The 15,109-nt window shown below is 38.3% G+C and overlaps 1 protein-coding gene across 3 annotated transcripts in view; it reads left to right on the forward strand.

The window, feature by feature from the left end:
- SLC44A5 (solute carrier family 44 member 5) overlaps positions 1 to 14,724 on the forward strand; it is a 66,646-nt gene extending 51,922 nt beyond the window's left edge. For all 3 annotated transcript variants that reach the window (XM_074545526.1, XM_074545525.1, XM_074545524.1), the window contains exons 13-22: positions 520 to 612; positions 1,517 to 1,604; positions 2,311 to 2,573; positions 3,621 to 3,715; positions 4,092 to 4,195; positions 5,501 to 5,574; positions 7,440 to 7,510; positions 8,592 to 8,680; positions 9,314 to 9,398; positions 11,003 to 14,724. In XM_074545526.1, coding sequence (XP_074401627.1) covers positions 520 to 612; positions 1,517 to 1,604; positions 2,311 to 2,573; positions 3,621 to 3,715; positions 4,092 to 4,195; positions 5,501 to 5,574; positions 7,440 to 7,510; positions 8,592 to 8,680; positions 9,314 to 9,398; positions 11,003 to 11,115 — 1,075 coding nt within the window. In that variant the 3' untranslated portion in view covers positions 11,116 to 14,724. The remainder of the gene's footprint in view (positions 1 to 519; positions 613 to 1,516; positions 1,605 to 2,310; positions 2,574 to 3,620; positions 3,716 to 4,091; positions 4,196 to 5,500; positions 5,575 to 7,439; positions 7,511 to 8,591; positions 8,681 to 9,313; positions 9,399 to 11,002) is intronic.
- Positions 14,725 to 15,109: the final 385 nt, after the last annotated feature.

Below are 15,109 nucleotides of genomic sequence, written 5' to 3' on the forward strand. Positions count from 1 at the left end.
CCAGGCATTGCAAAGACAAGTTGACTGTCTCTGCCCCTACATAGCTAGTGCTTAAGGCAGGAAAGTTGCTGGGAACAGAGTTGTCAAATACAAAATAGAATAAGGTCGTTTCAATTCTGTAGGAGTGAAGGAAGAACACAGGATGAGCAGAGTGGGAATTAGGACATAAAGGGTCTGTAGCAGCTGGCAAGAAGATGTCATGGAAATCAGTTAATGGCCTTGGAAAGAGATAGGTCTCTGAAGCAATCATGAAGAAAGAGAAAGTAGAAGATAAGGTGGAACATGGCAAATGGAAAAAGTTCACTCTAGTACCATTAATAAAAGTGGAGTGGTAGAAATTACAAAGTCGAGGCTTGAATACATAAGAAAAAAAATTCCTGCAGTATTCTGAGATCTCAGTACTAGCTTATGCTATGAGTGTCAACAAGGTTCTGAAACTAAAATTGCTAGAAGAGGACTGATAAAAAGCTACTTTCTGGAATTGTTACAGCTTATTGATATACTGTGTTTCTTTTATAGGGCAATTGGCTATATAATGTCTACACTGTTCTACCCAATCGTCACCTTCTTACTCATTGCAATTTGTATTTCCTACTGGGCTGTGACAGCTGTGTATCCTTCTGTCTGTGTACCTATCTGGAGCAAGTTTTCTGGTCTGCAAGACTAGATAATATTCTGCTATTTCATGTTAATTAAACCAATATTCAGAGGACTATTTGGTCACTTAGCACTTACTCTTCTGATGCAGTCTTCTACACTGCACATCTACATGTGATGCACAAGCCAGACAGTGATTTTATTAGATTAAAAAAAAAAAAATGGACTAAAAGTCAGGCCAAGGCAGGGGGGTTGTACAAAGCCTTGTGTACTGCATAAGGTTGACTCTTGGGGGTGAAATGGGCCTTCAGTGAAGAGTGAATATGGTCTTTAATGTGCTGTGTGCTCCACAGGCCTGATGTTAATGGTTTCTTAGTTAACTGGAGGTGGAATGGGTTATGTATGTGTTTTGTTCAGAAAAATATGAGAAAGGAGCGTGTGAATATACAGTGCACTATCTCCTCTGATTCGCCTAACAGCAAGGGCTTGGTAAGGATTAAAAAAGGGGAAAACTGCTGATTAAAAAGCAGCTGTTATTTCATATGCAAAGAGTGTCAGTTGTTACTGATCAGGGCAGTGTTAATTCATCCTTATGCTCTGTATTTACTTCTGCCAAAATACAAGAACTACTGTATAATCTGCTTTGTCAAAGATAGATATGGAGGAGAGATGGGGATGGTTTTCAATGTTATGTGCCCTGCCCATTCTGGTCAGGGGTTATTACAGCTCTAGGGATGAGTTTGCAGTAGTCCTTTAAGTAATGAGAGTGCTTGGTTTTGTCTGTCAACCCTTCAGCTGTATCTCTGCAGTTTTTCTGCTATATATACAAGTTCTTTAGAGCTAGTGGTTACCCACTGCAGAATCCCAAGTTGCTCAGAAACCACAGTTCTGTGATTCCTCCTTAAAATATTTAATTCAGTTTTCTGGCCACATCAGGAGAACCTGTGTATAAAGTAATGGCTAATCAAACACTGTGCAAGTATGCAAACCTGACTTGTGACCCAGAGGTAAGTGTAACAAATATTTACCTATAGGGAAAGCTATACTGACTGCATTTCTTAATCACTATTGAATGCACTTCTAGTAAAAAATGTGCATGTTTTAAGTAATGAGTCCCCATGTTATATCTGAAAATATTACCTGATGTTCAGGTAACACTTCTTTATTTTACAGACATAAACCAGTTTTTCTGCTAAACTGTCTTGTAAATGTTAGCATTCTAATTTACAGAGTAAGAAAGGAAGAGACAAAAATAAAATTTTACAGGAAAGATGTTCTTGAATTTGTGAGGTCTTCCGAAGGCAGTGGTAAACGTTGAAAGCTGCACCTCAAAGTTGCTCAGGGACTAGCCATGATTTGAATCAGAAGCTTAGTTTCTTCTGGCACAGTAATTACCTTTATGAAGCTTCAAAAATATTTGTCTTTTTTTTTTTTTCAATTTTGCCTTCAAATTAAACTTTTCAAAATAAATTTGCCTTCAAAGTCAATTTTTTTTTACTTGGCTCTGGGTTTGAATTTAAGGATTCTTTAAAAACTAGCATAAATCCTTGATATGAATCCTTAAATATTTAAACAGGTTACGTAGTGTTGCAGTTTTGAATGACATAATGTAACATCAAGCAGAGTTATGTTAGTTGTATTAACCTGCTAAACTTCAGACACTATGTATATAGAATTCATTACTTATGATTGTTTATTTTTCTTTCTATTTAGACTTTTAACACAACCAATGTGACTAAATTGTGCCCAGGTGCTCAGTGTACTTTTGCTTTTTATGGAGGAGAAAGCCTGTACCATAAGTACATCTTCATCTTCCAGTTAGCCAATGCCTTTGTCTTTCTCTGGCTGGTGAACTTTGCAATTGCACTGGGTCAGTGTACCCTTGCTGGTGCCTTTGCCTCTTATTACTGGGCTTATAGAAAACCAGCTGATATTCCACTGTGGCCACTCTTCTCTTCATTTGGACGAGCAATACGGTAAGACTGTGGAGCTGGAAGCGAGCCTTGTCATGTATCTGACAAATGCTCTTTTTCCATCTAAGGAAGCTAATCTTAGAATATCATAAGAAAATTATTAGTCAGCATTATGGTTTAATCTCAGTGGCAGTCAAGCCCCCCACAGCTGCCTGCTTGTTCCCCCACAGTGGGATGGGGGAGAGAATCTGAAGGGTGGAAATGCGAAAGCACATGGGTTGAGATGAAGACAGTTTAATAGGTAAAAGAAAGCTACAAGCAAAGCAAAGCAAGGAATTCATTCCCCATTTCCCACTGGCAGGCACGTCCCCAGTACATCAGGGCTTCTTCATGTGTAGCAGTGTTTTGGAACAACAAACTCTGTAACTTCAAATGCTCCCCTCTTACGCCTCCTTCCACCAGCTGTTACTGCCTGGCACAGCACAGTGTGGTGTGAAGTATCCCTGGGGTCATTTGGCGTCCGCTGTCCTGGCCATGTTCCCTGCCAGCTCCTCATGCACCCCCACCTGCTTAGCAGTGGGGCAGGGTGAGGAGCAGAGCAGTTCTTGGTGCTGTGCAAGTGCTGCTCAACAATGGCTAAAACATCGGTGTGTTATCATAATTGTTCTGGTCAGAAATCCAAAACAAAGCATAGCACAAGCTACTATGAAAAAAACTAACTCTAGTCCATCCAACCAGCACAATTGGGAAGATGTAGTTATTAGGTGAAGACTGTATCCTGTTGCCCTACAGCACCAAGGCTGCTGCAGCTCCCTGCCCCTAGATCCACCCAATTGTAATGCTGAGCAGGTACTCCCAGCAGACACACACACGAAATACATGTACACAACGTGTACACAGACTGAGAGACAGACACTCACAAACACCAGCGGCGCCAGTGGCTTCATCCTGTTCGTCTGTGGTGGATCGGGGTCCATTCGTTTTGTTTAATTCCCACTAAAGGACCTTCCTTCACTTCTGATTTTATTTGTATATACGTGCATATATGCATACATATATCCATGTACATAGGCACATGTGTGACATAACAGTCAAATATTTTGTTTTTAGATACCATACAGGTTCGCTGGCATTTGGAGCCTTAATTCTTGCAATTGTCCAGCTTATTAGAGTAATACTGGAATACCTGGATCACAAACTGAAAGGTGAGATTTATTAATCTGCCCTAGGTTGTTAAGACCTTCCTTGCTATATTACTTCCTTACTTTCCCAAGCTGTTTTTTAGCAAGGAAAAAAGACTAATTCCACATTATCCATTGTAGTTTCTTTGGAACCCAGTAAATTTGTGTTCATTTACTCAAGCTGAGTCTATGTTCTTGGGAACCTAATGCAAAGTTCAGCTGGGATATGAGTCTCATCCAATTGAAAGCTAGTGAGTTAAATTTGGTTGAGAGAGAGAGTTCATACCTAGAAATAAAAAAAATAATGTCACAATTTAAGGTCTTCTTCTGAATAGCTTTCTACATTCTGAAGACTATTAATGAGTTTTATGTATGATGTACTCTCTCCTGCTCTTTTCAGGTACTCAGAACTCCTTCACTAGATTCCTACTCTGCTGCCTCAAGTGCTGTTTCTGGTGTTTGGAAAAATTCTTAAAATTTATAAACAGAAATGCCTACATCATGGTATGTCCCATGTCTGCATGTTGTCTCCCCTGCCTAGAACATTAAAATATCCTAGACACTGCTAGTTCATCAAAAGCCAGCAGTATACTTAAATCTGCTGATGATGGGATTTATGGGAGTTTTCAGTACATGTGTGTGGTTCTACTATGAAAAAGTACGATTTTTTTTTTCCTTCTAATTTCAACCTCTTTTTTTCCCTTTGTCCATCACCCTCCCCCCCAAAATGAGTGTGAAGGGATGGAATAACTGGTTAACTGCCCTTTAATTCAATAATTGATACCCTGATTTCAACAGGAATATTAGCTTATTTCATATTGCGTGTTGATGACATTTCTGTTTGGAGGTGATAATTGAATAAGGAGGTCAGAAGGCATGTGATGATTGTATTTCCACCTGGAAGTTAGAAGCAGAAATTCTACTAGCAGAAGCAGTGATATTTCTCTCAAATAAGCCTTCTTAGCTTCCAGATAAGAGAAGTTTGAAATCTTCGCATAAATTAACATACACAAATTTCAGCCTAGGATATTCTGGCTGGAACATTCTAGGCTGAAATCTGTGTATGTTAATTGATGTGAAGATGTTGTGGTTTTTCCAATTGTAAGCATTTTTGGTGTTTGAATGGTACAGTCACAGACTTCTCGTCTCAGAAGAGGTGGCTGTAGTGGGTCCATTACAACCTGTGTTGATGCAATTGATACTTCAAATTTTTGCCATCTTGAAGAGGAAGTGTTTTTGACAATCTTCTTTATAGTTCATAAACTGTCTGAGCTGAGAGCTGTTCTGGTATATCTTACCCTGGTGAACACTATTCCAGGAAGAAGTAGTCTTGTTCCTGAATAACTTTTGCTGCTTTATTTTATGCAGATTTCTTCTTCAGGGAAAGCAGCATCAGGTCCAAGGAGATAACTACAGGGGTAGTTATCTCACTTGGGCTCACTTCAGCTCTCCAAGTGCCTATTCTTTTCCACTGACTATAAATCTAGTTTAGGTAACTAGCAAAGGGAGAAGAACGCCTTGACAAGTACCTTTTTTGCTCTGCTTAGCAAAGTAAGTACTTAGTCTAGTACCTGTGAGATCACAAGGGGTAGCATGCTCATTGTCAGGTGATTTGAAGGGGAAAGATGGATAATATTCTGTCCCAGCCTGATGGGAAACATTGAGAAGTAGCAGGTGACTGGTTTTATGTTCATCTGAGTTTCAAGGCCACAAATTAGGGAGAACTATGCATTACATGCAGATGGATCCTGGCATATGAGAACGTACCCTCATTATTTAAATTACTTAACAGCCACTGTTATTTTACAGATTGCCATATATGGTAAAAACTTCTGCACCTCAGCAAAGGAAGCATTCTTTTTGCTCATGCGGAATGTGGTGAGGTAAGGGACTGTCTCCTTCCCTTCTTGGAAATGTCAGGAGTTCTTACTACTGCACTCTGCGGGCACACTTCTTTCCTTTCCCATATCTTCTCCAAATACTGAGTGCCACTTCTGTCCTCAAATGTGGCCCTCACTTCTTACGCTCCATGAATAACAGCAGGCTGGCCAGTATAGTAACCTATGCAGAGTTGATTGGACTATCATTGTTTTGTTGTGATTGGTCCTTTAAATTCCTAAGTACCCAGTACGTTGTAATAATGCCTCCAAGAAACAAGTGGAGCCCCTGAGAGGAGATCTGCAGATAGATGGGAATGGGGTGCTCATCATCTGTCATATGTTTGTTTTTTGAGCTTTAGTCCACTTGGTCTGAGAAAGGGAAAGGAAAAAAAAACCTAAGTCTTCAGATTCATTCAGAAATCTTATGAGGTGTTGGAGAGTGGAAGTAAAGAAGACAGAATACTACTTTCCTTTCAAAAAGATTGTCTTTAACATAACCAGATGTCCTCTGATGCTTGGAAATTTCCTGGCCCTTTTTTCCACTACTGAGTGTGTTGCCAGACTCCCTGTTCTCATCAGTACTTTCCTTCTTTGCTTCTAGCTCCTCCTTTGCTACTGTAAGATCAAAACATAATGGGAGAATAACTTAGGAGCAGGCCATATTGATGCAATACAACACAATCTAATTACCAAGCAAGAGACTCAGTAAAACTGGTTAGGTGGTTTAAAAGCATTAAGTGAAGGACTGGAAGAGAAGGGAAATGGAGGCAAGGGCTGAAAGACAAAAGTGGAAATGGCACTTAAGAAAGAAGAGAAAAGGACTGGAGCTGGGAGATGAAATATCTTCACTGTGTTACCCTGTACTAATATCAGGACAGTGATGTCCATACTGCGTAATGCCTGTGCAATAGGAGAGAAGCTGCCTTCATTTCCTTACAGAATATCACCTCTCTGCCCTTTATGGTTTTGCTCTTAATAAGAGCAATAGTGAAGAGATAGACATATAATTCTGTTGTTTCAATAAAGATGTTTTTATCTTGTGCATTTTGCTAAATCTGAATTCTGACTGGTTAATGATGATTTTTATCTTTAGTAGTTCTTAACATTCATTTTTCACAGTAGTCAGTTCTGTGTATTACCACATCCATAGTGGTAATATGGCCCTTCTGTGCTGTCAGGAGGTTGAAGATACAAAGTTAATATTTCATCTCATTATTTATCTGCAGTTTATGATAAGACAGGCTGGCAGAACATTGAGCAGAAACTCCCTGCTGTGCTTCAATGAGAGCTGCAGATTTATTATCAGCTTTTCTGTCTGCCTTTGTTCATCAGTGATTATCTTCCTGCTCTGAACCTTCCTGCCTTCCATGTTGTACCATGATGTCTTAGAATAGTAGATTTGGCATATTATGAGGTCATGAAAGATGGCCTGATAGGACTAAGTGAAAAGGAGGCCTACCAGCAATCTACATAAATACGGCTTTTTGTTTTGATGTGTACTTCTCCTATTCTTGCCTGGCTTATCTGTGCCCCTAGAAGTAAGGCTGAAATAAAAATATTTTGAAGTTTTGAGTTGTTTGATTTTTTTTAAACCAACTTGAGGAATAAACAGTCTCCATGTCAGTCCTGTAGCAGCATTGCTACATTAAGGCCTTGCCCAACAAAGGCTCAGTGCTTTTTTGCCTCCTGAGATGATGCTGTAGCAGTACCCATCTCAGCACTGCCTGTCTGTGGTGCTGTGTTGTCAGCCTGTAAAAGCAGCAGAAGACAGCTTCTCCTCATGTTTTACAGTTATCCATGGATTTAAGGAGAAAGAATAGAAATGTCTGGTTGTGACGATTATGTCTCATTTGTCCTTTGCTAAACAGGGTTGCAGTTTTGGACAAAGTTACAGACTTCCTTCTGTTTCTGGGGAAAATCCTTGTTGCTGGTGGTGTAGGTAAGCTGCTTGTTTGTTTTCTAAATGGTATGCTTTATTTTCTGGTACCCACAAGCATGCCTGCCATATTCATATGTGCTTAGTTAGCAGCTGGAGGTTCTCATTTGTCGAACTATTTGGAAATCTGTTTCTGTGTTTCTAGGATTTGCTAGATTGATCTAAAATCATTTTTTCCCTTTCTCCCCCCTGCCCAGCACTTGGTTTGCCTTGACAATGTCTTTTCCATAATTGCTTTTACAGCTTTTGAATGTGTGGCTGGTGCAAGGACTTCTGCAGCCGCATCATCATAGTTGAATCAAACCAAATTCACATCCAATAAGTCAGCCAAGTCAGTACTCCTTCTATAAGAACTAAACAAAATTGCAAATGAGATTCACCTGGTAACAGACAATTGCCTATAGATGTGGTGGTACAGGTCTACACGACCTGAAGCTTTGCTGAATTTGAGCCCCTTATATCTATATAAAGCTATACTAAAAGAAATAGAGTATTTGTAGCATCCTTATAGGGTCTTCTTTGTTATCTGTAGATGTCAAATAGATTATTCAGTAGAGTAGTTATCAAGTAGACTATTCATGGTATTTTGTGACAGAAAAGTGTTTTTCTATCTTTTAAATGAACCATTTTCCGAAATTCAGGTTGGCAGTGTTCTGTTGTGGTTTTTCCAAATTGTCACAGCAGTTTTAAAAACCTATTTTACAAATAGCCATATTTTGCATTCTGTATACTTTCAAAGTTAACTAATTAATTATATTTTACTCAAAAGTAAAACTAGTACCAAGAGCTGATATAAAGTGTTTTGTCGTCACTGTAGAATTACAGTATTTGTTAATTTTGCTGTTAAATTCAGTAAAATAGTGAAACAAAACAACTCATTACAGTCTTTCTGGGCCCATTAATATCTTTATGGTAATTGATTAATTTTCATATCTCTTCTGTTAGATAATTAGTATTGAAGAATGTATTGTTTACAAACTTTTATTGAAACCAGCCTTGGATCTGTTTTCTGTCTTATCCTTTCTTTAGATCCTGGGAAATTAAAGCTAGCATGGAAATAACTAATTGCCTGTGCTTCTTGCAGGTGTTCTTGCATTCTTTTTCTTCACACAGAGAATACCAGTCTTTGCACAGGAAGTGCCAATGCTAAATTACTACTGGGTACCATTGCTGGTAAGGCAACCATTTAATCTCCTGCATGCCTGGGGCAGTTTGAGGTGCTCAGACTACTCAGGGCATGGTCTGGTAACAGCTTCTTTGGTCAGCATCTCAGTGCATAGTATTCACTCTGGTGAGAACTGAGCTGCTGCCCTCCAATCCTTGGGATCCTTCAGGCAGAAATGGCACTGCAGTGGCTCTGCGTCTTCAGAAAAATTAGATTTCACATTTCCTCAGACTTCCCAGGCAGCAAGACACTGATGACAGTGTGGCTTCTAATGGAAGGGACTTGCGATGCATCTCTCCTTTTGTAAGCCCTCCCTCAAATTTCAGAATTTCAGAACATCTCTAGCCTGAGTGATTCTTGAAGGAGTTTGGAATATTCTTGGCATATATTCTCCTCAGAGGTTGAAATAATTTCAGTTTGGAGCTATTTCCAGCTGGAAAACTAGAAGCTACTACATGTTAGGATGCGGTGTCTTGAACTTGTGATCCTTGTCCACAGCACTGGTAATCTTTGGTAGAAATACAGAGCTGAGATTAAATTCTTCTAAATTTGCATAGCAGACTAGGCTTCCAACTTGTGTTATTACTACCACAGTGGTGCTGAAATAAATTTGGGGGTTTATTGTGGTTTGTTTTTTGTAGACAGTCATCATTGGCTCCTACTTAGTTGCACACGGGTTCTTCAGCGTCTATGCAATGTGTGTCGACACACTTTTCCTCTGCTTTTGTAAGTACTACATTTCAGTATTACCTGCAAGTCATGGAAAGAGGAGTAAAAAATCATCTTATCCATCCTTCCAGACACAGAAGTCTGGTGGCATACTAGCAAACCCTATGAAAAATTAGCAGCTTCTTCTTTTCTGTGATACTGTGATATGGTCTTCCATGCTTTAGTGTTCAAATTTAATTACTTTAAGAAGTGTAAGGTAGCTTTATGGTTAATGGAAATATCTGGGTTTTGTTTTTCAAATGTTCCTTAAATTTCATTAAGTTTGCTTCTGGGTGCTTTGTAAAGAGTCAGTCCTGTACAGTATTGATTTGCTTAAGCGTCTTGACAGTAACGAATATATTCTTTGGTATATAGATGGTACTTTGTTTTCAGTTTAGTAACCCTGAGCAAAGTATTATGCTGAATTACCTTAAAGATTCTGTGAAATACCACTTGAAGCTAGCTGTCTCTTGGACTCCCTGTGGCAGACAATCAAAGGGACTGCTGTTCAGGCTGCCCAGATAGAGAATACTAAAATCACAAAAGAAATCTGCTCTTCTTGAATTAGGATATGATTATAAGAAGCAGGTGTCCTTAGCATGTAGCACCTTCCATGTACTGTATTTTTCTATAATGAAAGCCATTCTGGTAGATCCAAGTGTGTTACCATGTGGCAGGACACAAGTAGAAGTTAGTTACATGGTAGTGGTTGATCTTGCAATTTGCAAATTATTTGATAATACTAAGGGAAATAGTCATAGGCTTCATCTATGACAATACATAAATATACACTGCATTACTGAAGTGAGGCAAACATGGTAATACTGAATCTTTAAACACTCACTTTAACCTCACTTCCATAGAAACTAAGGTTAGCAGGGATTCTGAAAAACCGGGTTGCCAAAGAATCACAAAAACAAGATCAGTTAGAAAACTCAAAATTGGTATTTAGTTGAGAGCTACATCCTATTTATCTCATTTTATGGGCTTGCTTCTAAGCAAACATGATCACAGGCAAACATAGCACTAATAACACTCAGCTCCCACTTTTCTATAGGGAAAAAAGTAATGTCTGCCTTGTTTATTCATATTCTGTTCTACTTCCCATGCTACCATTAAGTAATGAACAATAGATCAGATAGAATATTATTAATTCATGGCAACAGGTTCTCAAATAATCTTTATCTTAGGCAGTGAAAAATAGTCCAGTTTTAGAAAGTGCTTAACTCCATGGCAGTCTTTGTGACACATTTTCTAGCAAGAGATTTCCAAAATAGCAGGGTTCAGTGAAGGAATGAGAGTTTCTGAAAGTTTCTACCTATACTGCCAAACCAAAGATCTGGAGAATAAAAGGGGTATGTTGCTATCATTAAAAAATGGCAAGATGTTTGTGTCTCTTCATCATGTAAGACCTCTTGCGGTCTAAGAAAATAGAAGTTTTAAAATGTCATTAATTATTAATCACATTATTAATCACTTAATAATAAAGCTAAATTACCTTGATTGCATTTCTTTTAATGTTGGGTCTATCGCTCTCTCCTTTTTTCAATTCCTTTTGTGTCTCTGTGTGTGTGGTTGTACTGCTGTTTCCTTTTTTGACTGGTCTGGCTGTGTAAATTCAGGTGAAGACCTGGAAAGAAATGATGGATCTACAGCAAAACCCTACTTCATGTCAGCTAGCCTCCACCGAATTCTAGGGAAGAAGAAACTAAGCCCCAAGAAGGCAGCGGGATAATGAACGCTAAACCTCAACATCAAAAAGTGTCACTTTTAAGCAAAACGTGTATAAAGTAGGCAAAAGTAAAAACTGTAAATGATGCTTCTGGTTAATGGGTGATTCTTTTTTCCTTTTGCTTATATAAAACAAAAGAGCAACATTGGTAACATTTAACTAGTTTAAATGCTTAAACTAACAGCTGTGAAAACAAGGCCACATTTTAGTTTATAGAGTGCCTATGAAAAGGAAAATGTAAATTTGAAACTTTTATAAGTGTATAATGTTTTAATAACTTTTGTAATACAAGTTGCTGCCTTAGATGACAGCAGTTTTGATAATGTTTCTTATAAGTGTATATTTGTAAAAGAAATTCAGGCAATTTTTGAAAGCACTAATGTATAACCTAATTAGCCATAAAAAAAGATAGTTTGAGACTCCAGTTAACGAGGAGATGGTACTAAATTTGTAAATATGGTGCTATGATTGTATTTTTTTGTACAAGCTGGTTTGCAGCTATTTAAACTGTGATTATACATGCATTAATGATTTCCTACACTGAAAAATGTAGTGATATTTTAATCACGTCCACAACTGCATCTTTTAAGACATGATGGTACCCTGCAGATCCCAAAGATGGTAGTCAGAAAATACTCAAGTTGATACTGCTTAAAGTGAAGTTTTATGGGAGTTGTGCTTAAAAGATCATATAACTGAGAGAAGGTCACACTGCAGCTGAAGTGATTTGTGGTTTACACAAATGAGGTTTCATCTGGTACAAGATGGTGAATGTATAATTTTTAGCTGATGTCTAAGAGAGATGCACATGTGTTAATATCCCCCTAACCCTGACAAGTCTCTGATTGCGTTCTGTGTTACAGGGAGGTTGAGCTTCACTGAAAGGAAAACTAAATGCAGTCCTTTTTACGTTGAACGAAAGTCTTCACTCTGTGTGCGTGCACAAGGAGTTCCATTGCCTCTGCCTAGCTTAGAAGGGCTCCAAGCCATTGGAATGACTTTGCAGGTGCAGAGGGCTGGGGCTGCCCTTCCTGCACGTCTCCGTGCTCCCAGGGGCTCACACAGTAAGGTACTAGGACATTAAACTCAAATCTTCTCGTGGTACAGAATGAATTATTCAGCCACTGAAAGATGCTCTGAAAGATTTAGTTTGCTTTTTGATTGTTAGATTTGCCCAATCATCAGTACAAAGTCATTAATACACCTGTTGGTAGAAAGCACATTAACGTTCGGTGGGGTTTGTGACCCTCCCAGTAGTGGAATTGTCACTGCCATTAAGTAACAGCTCTGCTGATGGAAAAAGTCTTAACACTGGAGAGTTTATTAAGTCTGTAACTACCAAGATGGAGCTAAAAAGACTTTAATTTATTAGTCTCCTGGGGGAGCCAAGGACCCAGCCATGCTGAGACCTGCCCCTATTTTTAATGGATTCCAGTGGATTGAAAAAGTTATTCCAGTACTTTCCAGGAGTGCCATGTGCCATACATTTGCCAGTTCTGTGACAGCAGTTTAGCACCTGGAAATACTTTTCTAACCCTAGATGTTCATTGGTGTCACAAAAAGAAGTGCAAATTCTTTTCCAGATGATTTGAAGGCAAATTTCTGGGGAAAGTTTACTGACCATCTACATCCCAATGGGATTTTGCTCTCTAACTTGCAGCTCTGGTTTGTGATGTCTGTGATCACTGCAAAGGCAGTAATACTGTCCTTCATGCCATGGGTCTGGGGTCATGTTGATGCACAAGTGACCACCATCCACACCCTTGCAGTCATGGGCATGGTAAGATCTTGAAATTCAGTGACCTGAGGTGCAGGTGGGAGTATCCTTGTAAGCTTTATCTTAGGTCCAATGTATGCTGGAGCCTTTTCCCTGAAGCAAAAATGAGGAGTTCAGTTTAGGACTCCAGTAATGTAAAATAAAGGCATATGGTTTCAAATATAGCTACTGATTTTAGGCAGCTTTAGATTTCGGTAACCCCTTCTGAGATACCCTAGAGGAAACTTGACTTTTAGAAAGGACTGGGAATTCCACCTCTGGGGAAAAGAAAGGACTCCTGAGAGATTGTTTTTCATCATTGTCATAATCATCATCATAATCATCATTATCATCATCATTCCTTTCTCATTATGTGCATGGTATGGATTACACTCCACCCCCCCTCCCCCATGATTCTAATATTTTTTGAGAATGAAGTCAATAACTTTTGGGGTATGTGTAACCATTCTGTGATTAAAGAAGCTGTTGATCTTGTTACAATCCATGTTTTAAAGCTTTTTTTTTTTTTAATACTAATGATTAATTTTCAGCTAAAGAAACTGCATTACATCATCTGTATTTCTACTCAACTTGAGTGTCTTACTGGGAGCTCAATTGAAAAAGCATATTTCTGAATATAGCTTGCTTTTTTATCATATGAATGTAACCACAGAGTTTACTAGGAATAAAATATAATAGGAAATATATACAGTTATTTGATTAGAAAACTTTTGTAACAAACCTATGCATTTACTAAAGGAATTTCTAAAAGTGAAAGTTTTAAATTGTATTATTATTTATATATGGTAAAAATTATATATATGTATAAGTTTTCTCCTCTCACTATTTTGTGAAAGTATTTAGAATGTAACTGATCATCATTTTTGAGAAGAAAATTTAAAAGCCATTTTCTTATGATGTAATTATGAGAACTGTGAAAATACAAAGCAATACCATGTAGATTTTGTAATCAATAAATTCAGTAAGTAGTAATTATTTAATATTAAAATTGGCTTTCTAGAAATAAATTACAAATAATTAGTCAAAATAATACAAATATTTACTTGGGAAAGGTTCGCCTAAGATATTTGAAGACTATCTTATTATAATGGTTCCTAATTAATCCTGTGGGCCAGAGTCTGCAGACGCACACCACAGAGGAGGTACTAATATTGACATTTTTGGATTTGGACTTTTACTTTGTTGCTTGCTTTAATGTGAAATTAAAAATTGCTTTTTTTACTGTGGAGAGTGGAACACGGTAAAATATGCTGTGTGCTTTGCTGCTGAGCCCACCAGGGCTGGTGACACAGTGCCCACAGTGGCACCAGTGCCACTGGGTCCGTGCTGGCAGTGCGGATGGATGCAGGCGTGGGAGAGCAGAACCAGCAGGGCATGCCAGGGTCGTGCCAGGCACCTTCTCCCTGCGAGGAGCTGTGGAAAGCAGGTGGATCTGAAGAGAGACCCTTTTACATGAGTAGAAAAACAAACATTCTCTAAATCACAAACAAGCAGAATGCAGAAACCAAGACAGTAGAAAACACCTGCTATCACATCCATGTGATCATGTTTGTTTAGTTTGGTTTGGATTCATTGTATCTCCCTAAAGCATATTACTGAATGACTTTCATTTACATGTTTTATACCAAAGTTTTAATGTCAAGCCTTCAAATTTTGTAAGGAAAAAAAAAAAACACCACAAAAAGAAAAAAAGAAACAAAACCCAACAAAAAACCACCACACACACACACAAAACCATCAAAACAAAACAAACAAACAAACAAAAAACCGTGGAAACAAAACACAGAAACAAGAAGATAAAATCATTTCTTCTTATGAGGATGTTTTTCCAAACAGTATTCAGCAGATGATTCTTGGGTGATCCAAGGATGCTGAATATTCCTTTAAATGTTAGTATTCTATGAAATATTTCACTATTGCATGTTCTGCTGTAGAACAGGAAAAATATTTTGGTGGATGCAATGTCAGGCTGATTCTTCAATTGTAAGTAAGTGTTCTTCCACAAGTGGGCTGTCAGAGAAGTGGTTATGAAGAATAAACTGACTGTTTTTGAATAACCCAGAATGTCTCCCTTTGACCAGTTGCTCAGCCTGGACAGCTGTATCTTTGCAGACAAAGTGCCTTACTGGCTGTTGCTTTACCTGGATTGCATTTTGAAATTCATTTATACCGTGTAGACTACAAAACAGAAAAGGCTAGAGAGGAAAACCAACACTTTAT

This window comes from Zonotrichia albicollis, chromosome 8 (assembly GCF_047830755.1).
Source record: "Zonotrichia albicollis isolate bZonAlb1 chromosome 8, bZonAlb1.hap1, whole genome shotgun sequence".
Classification (NCBI taxonomy): domain Eukaryota; kingdom Metazoa; phylum Chordata; class Aves; order Passeriformes; family Passerellidae; genus Zonotrichia; species Zonotrichia albicollis.